A 6,632-nucleotide genomic window follows, 5' to 3' on the forward strand; every position below is an offset into this window, starting at 1 on the left:
TCTTTATCTTCCTTGCGGTAGGGGAAAATGGAGTGGGGGGCGGGGAGACGTACCCCCTCGAACAAAACCTAGGAGTAGGTTCCTGGTGCGGTGCCTGGGAGGAAGAGCCTTCCTCTAATCTCCTCCCCTCCGCTCCGTGGGGTGGACTGTGCCCTTGACTGGGGAGAGAAGGCAGGAGGAGGCCCAGAGAAGAAGGCTGCGGGCAGGCTCTGTCCCACCCCCAGGAGGAACCAGAACCCCCCCCCCCAGCAGCTTTCAACTTGAGAACCAGCTAACCTTTCTCTGTTTCTCATTGCCCCCACCCACCCTAGATTAGAAGTGGGTCCCTCGGACTCTGATTTCCCAGAAGAAACCACCCCCCACCCCCGTTGCTTCCCTGGGCGCCTGGCCCATCCCCCTCTTCAGCATAGGTGGAGAGACGCTGCAGTGTAGGAGGAAGGATTAGGGAGGTTTAGCACCCCATGGGGAGCTTTGCCAAGGAGCTGGTAAGTCTGGTCTGAGAGGAGGCCTTGCAGTGGGAGGAGACTTCACAAGCCCAGAATTTTCAATACTCTTAAGATAGTCAGATGACAAATGTACGTTTTTCCTACCTGGCAAAGGAGAACCCCGCCTGGGAACCTCTCTGCATTTCCCTCCCCCAGGTCTGGGTATTCAGACTTGGATAAGAAGGCCTTGGGCCTTCTGATAGCCAGCCGGCGCCTCCCTACAGCTTAACTGGGAGTTTCTTTGGCTGAGAGGACAGGATAACTGGGTTTAATTCCTGCCTTTCTTGGCCCTTGGGGATGCTGGAGCTGAGCCCAACGGGCATTAGTGAAAAGACTCGTTTCCCTTAGAATCCACTGTCTTTACTGCAACCCCGACTAGAGACAGCCCGACCCACGGAATTCAGGTTTCAGGAGTGGGAGGGGACGTGACCTATCTAGCCCGCTCACCCCCTCACCCATGAAAAACCCATTAGAAGCAGATCTCTAATACAGTAGTGATGTGGAAAGGACAAGTTCACCTCCTGGCGAAGCAGAGGCAGGAATACGGTGGGGTGGTGCCATATGGGGAGTAGGCCTTTACAGGTAGAATTTCTATAAAATGTATGGGGTGGCAGAGAGCGCCTGTTTGTCCCAGCGCGCATGTGCATCGGAAACTTTTCCTCTGTTCTTCCGACCATAGGCCTGTTCCCCTTAATGAGCATGCGTAGTTCAGCCAGCCCAACCCTCGCAAAGCACTCAGGGAAGTGCAGTGTACAGAGAAAGTAGGTCACTTGCTCCAACTTGAGTTTGAGGTAGCTGAGGACTGCAATTCCCGTCGTGCAGAGCGCAGCTTTGCCGCCAGCCTCTTGGCCTTCCTTGGGGAGCTGTCAAATCTGGCTTCTGAGCCGCCTTGTAGTTACACCCTGTCTTGCCCTGTCTATGTTTTAGGGAGATGGCAGGAGATTTGGGTGGGGTGGTGTAGTCAGTCAGTATGAAAATCAGTCAACTCACACCCACAGGTCTGGGTCACCACCCCCTGACCTGCAGGGTGCGGCCCATCCCCAGTCCTGCCCTGCCAGCCAATCTGAGTCTGGTTCTCACTACCTTAGCAGTGTCCAGACACTCCTGTCTACCCACTTGTTCAAATTGAGCAACTCCTCTTTACCACCCCCCTCAAATTCTTCTCTTCAACCCTCCAGTGAATCCGGTTGTGGCTGATTGTAGGTTGATTGAGGTGTTTTAAGACAGCTTATTTTTATCGGTACTGGTTTGGTGCCTGATAAATTCCCTCATCACTATTCTCTCCCGCCACCCACCCCCACACCCCATTGGTTATACTAAATTTTCCTTTTCTTTAAAACCTTTCTTTCGTTTGTCAGGTCTCTCTGGAATCTGTATTGTCTTATTCAATCACTTCTTCCAGTGGCCCGCCTGCCTCCCCCCATCTCTGTTGATTTCCAGGCGTAGGTCCATTAAAACACAAGTCAACACAAGGGATCTGAAACGAGGTTTAACTTTGTACTTTTGTTTATATTTTAGTTGCTTATAGGTAAACAAGTGAAGAAGGAATAAGATTCTTCATGCAATTGAACAGAATTTAATCTCACTTTTGCAGGGTTTTTTTTTAAACTACCTTTCTGATCTTTTGTGTATAATTCAGGGTTTGAAAAAAATCTCACAAGTCCTCTCTGGCCCACTTAAATGAAATCATTTGTTCCTTGATTGAAGAGTACTTCTTTCTAAGTATTCTAATCTTACCACGTTTCCGTGAATATTTTATATATAAGCTCTAGCATTTGTTCACAGCCTCAAAAAGAACGAACAAACTCACCTGAATGGTCCCTCCTCTCTTTAGCTAAAGATAAGACAAAACCCAACATTTTAATCCTCTGTTCCAGAAGCTTCTTGAAGTCAGAATTAGAACCTGAGCGAATAGAGCAGAAAATCTCCTTTGGGTTGTCCGCCATTTTTGTGCGGTCCCACCCCACAGCCATCTGGCCTAGCCTGTTCGCCAATTAAAGAGGTGAAGGTGGCATTACAGGCTTCCTTATTTGTGCGGTAGTGTATCACTGAGGTAGAAATTGGAGTACTGCTTGAGTTGCTGATGCTGCAGATTTTAGCAGGGCTGTGATACAGTGGCTCCATTGTATTTGGGGGTGGGAGGCTTATTAACCCAGTGGCTTTGGCCTACATTTAAAAGGCTCCCATGTTAAGGACTGAACTGTTCAAAGGAGGTTAACTTGAAAGCAATCATGTGCAAACTTTGAGGAGGCCCGGAAGGGCACAGAAGCTCTTTAGACTGGGTGTCATATTGAGAGGCACACTTTAAGAGGCCCTGTGCTGGCGTGGGAGGGGTGTCATATGAGTGTGTTTGTATTTTACTTTTCAAGATCGCTTTGAAAGTACAGTTTTCAACTCGAGCCTCCTTTATGGACACTGGTGCCAACCTTCTTGACAGTTCTTTTGTCTCCTCTGTCAGACTCCTCTAGTGGACAGCTGTGGTCCTTTTAAACTTCCTTAAGAGGTTTGCTGTCCTGATAGCTAACTTCCATATGGTGATGAGCTCAATCATTATTAACAGAGAGCCCCTTAGTCTTTCTCCCATTCTTCTTTTCTCCAAACTTTGAAGGACGCTGGGATTGATGAGTGATGAGAATGTGCACTTGAAGAAACTTAGAGATGCGATCTGTGATGGAGGCTAGGAGATGAGGCTTTCTGGAGTCCTGAGAATGCTATGGGGGGCTTGAGAGAGGAGTCCCTCAGCTGCCTCCTCCCCATGTGACCCTGTCTGTTTCCTCATTCCTGAGGTGGACCTTGGACTTGGTCTAGCCACTGGTGTAGGCTTTTGGTTTTAACTCCTTCAGGTTGATCCAGGGCACCCTCTCTGATACATTTATCCCAGGGATCTCTTTCTGCGATTGATCGAAAATATTTTGGGGACGATGTTCAGAAAACTTAGGATTCACAAGCCTAGGATACTCTATATTGGATCCAGCAGAAATTTGAATCAAAATCCAGGCCCAAGGCTTTCATAGGGCAGTTGCCCTTGACTGATCAAGGATCCGCCTTATCTGGGGCTGAGCTCAGTAGCATAGCCGCACCCAGAGATCCAGCCAGGAACATGTTCTGGACCTACTTCCCCTCCGAGGCAGCCTTTGTCAGCTCAGTTCCCACCTCCCCCCACCCCCCGCCCCTCCTCCTCCTCTCCCTATAAGCATGAGCCTGGGAAGCCACCCTTTAGGAGAAAGTGAGAGATTAGGATCACTGGCTCTCAGAACCTGACAGATCATCTTTCTTTCTGACCTCCATGGGATTTGGTGGCGAGAGAATCCCAAAATAACAGTCTGAGTATTTATCTTCAGCTGCCTTCTCCCCTGGGCTCTCTAAACATTTGACCAAGCTGAGCTGGTGCCGAGGACAGGTGGTCAGACAAGCCTAGGAGACTGAGTGATGCTGGTCCCCAGCTGGAGGCTGTGGAGGATGGAAAATGTCTACCCTCTGCCACCTTCCTTACCTCTACTCTAGCCAGAAACTAGAGATTCCCACACACCCCCCCCCGCCCAGTGTTGCTGCAAATGCTTGGGTGGCCCCCACAGCCCTGCTGTTCCTTTTCTGTACTTTTCTGGGGTAGCCCTGGGGGAAGCCTGGGTACCTTTGGCCCATATCTTGGGTTCTGACAGACCTTAACTCCTTCCTGGGGATGCTCCATTCATGGAGGTCCTCTAGATGGAAATGCCAGCCTTGAGTAAGAGGGCACACACACATCCAGAGTCCAAGAGGACAAACTGAATGGAACTCGGGTCCATACCCTGATGCAGATTTGGCAGTGCTACTTCCTGTTCTGGAGTTGTGGTGTGACACTGTGGGTTAATGAGCTAGACTGCAAAGTCTGTTTGAACCATAAGGTCTAAGGTTCAAGCTCTCCCCAGCCACTTCTCAGAAACCGTATACAGGATCGCTATGGGTCGAAACCAACTCAACAGCACTTAACAATAACAACACTTCCTGTTCGGAGAAGGAAGACTAAAGATTCTTAGCTTAGTTCTCGGCCTGTGTCTACCATCTCTACCAAGACAATTAACCAGAGCCTGCCCTTCTTCAGCTGAAGTAGGGAGCTGATTTGTATGTATGTGTGTGTGTGTGTCATTTGCACAGTGCCCTAAACTTTCAAAAGTGGTGAGAACTACAGACAGCCCCCTATTTCTTTGTTGTTGTTAACTGCTGTCGAGTCGATTCCGACCCATAGCAACCCTGTATAGGGTTTCCAAGAAGCAGCTGATGAGCTTGAACCACCGACCTTGCAGTTCCAACGACTTTGCAGTCTGACACATTAGCCCACAGGGCCACACCACAACTCCTTAGCATTACCTGAAAATAGAGCTAATTTTATCCGGTACTTAGTACATGCCAAGTTTAGCATGATACAGTTTACATCTTCAAACCAACTTCATCTCCACGATAGCCCATTTTCCAGATATGGAAACTAAGGCTTCAAAGAAAAGAACTTGCCTACAGTCACACTATTTATGCTAGCCACTGGGGGACCAGAAATGAGGCCAACTTGGTCTCTAGTCCTGCTCCTTTGCAGTCAGTAATCTTTCTGTCTGTCACAGGCTCTCTGTATGTCTACTCATGGTGCCCCTCTCCTTTCTCATTCACCAGAGCTGTCTGGAGCCCAGGGCCGCCCACCTTCCATCTCCTGCCACCATCTGTAGCCTGTGCACGTGCCCTGCGCCAATTCTCTGCCTAAGACAAAACCATGCAGCTGGAGATCAAAGTGGCCCTGAACTTCATCATCTCATATTTGTATAACAAGCTGCCCCGGCGACGGGCAGACCTGTTTGGGGAGGAGCTAGAACGACTCTTAAAGAAGAAGTATGAAGGCCACTGGTATCCTGATAAGCCACTGAAGGGCTCGGGCTTCCGTTGTGTCCACATTGGGGAGACCGTGGACCCTGTGGTGGAGTTGGCCGCCAAGCGGAGTGGCCTGGCAGTGGAGGACGTGCGGGCCAATGTGCCTGAGGAGCTAAGCGTCTGGATTGACCCTTTTGAGGTGTCCTATCAGATTGGGGAGAAGGGAGCCGTGAAAGTGCTATACCTGGATGACAGCGAGGGCTGTGGTGTCCCCGAGCTGGACAAGGAGATCAAGAGCAGCTTCAACCCTGAGGCCCAGGTCTTCGTGCCTATTGGAAGCCAGGACAGCTCCCTGTCCAACTCCCCATCACCATCCTTCGGCCAGTCGCCCAGCCCCACCTTCATCCCGCGCTCTGCCCAGCCCATCACCTTCACCACCGCCTCCTTCGCTGCTACCAAGTTTGGCTCCACCAAGATGAAGAAGGGTGGCGGGGCAGCCAGCGGTGGGGGTACAGCCAGCAGTGGGGGGAGTGGCCAGCAGCCTCCACAGCAGCAGCCTCGGCTGGCCCGCTCGCCCACCAACAACCTGCTGAAGCACAAGAACCTCTCTCTGTCTATGCATTCGCTGAACTTTATCACAGCCAGTCCGGCCCCACAATCCCAGCTCTCACCCAATGCCAAGGAGTTCGTGTACAATGGCAGTGGCTCACCCAGCCTGTTCTTTGATGGGGTCGATGGCCAGGGCAGTGGCACCTCAGCCCCTTTTGGGGGCACTGGGGCTGGCACCTGCAACAGCAATACCTTCGATGTGGCCCAGGTATTTGGAGGGGGCTCCAACAGCCTCTTTCTGGAGAAGACACCTTTCGTGGAAGGCCTCAGCTACAACCTGAACACCATGCCCTACCCCAGCCAGCCCTTCCAGCCCGTGGTGCTGGCCAACTGACCCCACCCAGCTACGAGGCCAGGAGCCCAGGACCACTGGAAAGAGAAAGGAATGGAAAGGCCAAAAGAAGAGGAAAAGAGAAATACACAAAAAAGCGTCCCAATCTTCTCTCACTTCTAGAAGCGAAAGATATCCAGCCCAGGCACGAAGTGGGAGGGGCTCCTAAAGCCCTGAATTCTGTTTAACTCAACCCCCCTACTACTTTCCTGCCTGCTTCTGATGGATTTGATTGGTTTGGGTTTTATATTTCTTCTTTTAATTTTTTTCTTTTTTACATGTAGTTTTCTACATAACATCTTGAATTAGTGGCTTCCTGTGCTAAGAATGGTCCAGATGTAAATCGCTGCTCCGGCTTCCTCTCCATCCTCTAC

The 6,632-nt window shown here is 50.6% G+C and overlaps 1 protein-coding gene across 1 annotated transcript; it reads left to right on the plus strand.

Annotated features, from left to right (window-relative positions):
- Positions 1-5,186: 5,186 nt before the first annotated feature.
- On the plus strand, positions 5,187-6,340 carry TOB2 (transducer of ERBB2, 2). Its single transcript, XM_006866872.1, has one exon. It carries the CDS (start codon positions 5,224-5,226, stop codon positions 6,259-6,261), a length of 1,038 nt encoding a protein of 345 aa, XP_006866934.1. The 5' UTR covers positions 5,187-5,223; the 3' UTR covers positions 6,262-6,340.
- The last annotated feature ends 292 nt before the right edge of the window (positions 6,341-6,632 follow it).

The sequence above is a fragment of the Chrysochloris asiatica genome, unplaced genomic scaffold, assembly GCF_000296735.1.
Source record: "Chrysochloris asiatica unplaced genomic scaffold, ChrAsi1.0 scaffold00097, whole genome shotgun sequence".
In the NCBI taxonomy this organism is placed as follows: domain Eukaryota; kingdom Metazoa; phylum Chordata; class Mammalia; order Afrosoricida; family Chrysochloridae; genus Chrysochloris; species Chrysochloris asiatica.

Coding starts and splice junctions, on each gene's coding strand:
- TOB2 (XM_006866872.1), top strand. CDS start 5,224: ATGCAGCTGGAGATCAAAGTGGCCCTGAACTTCATCATCTCATATTTG.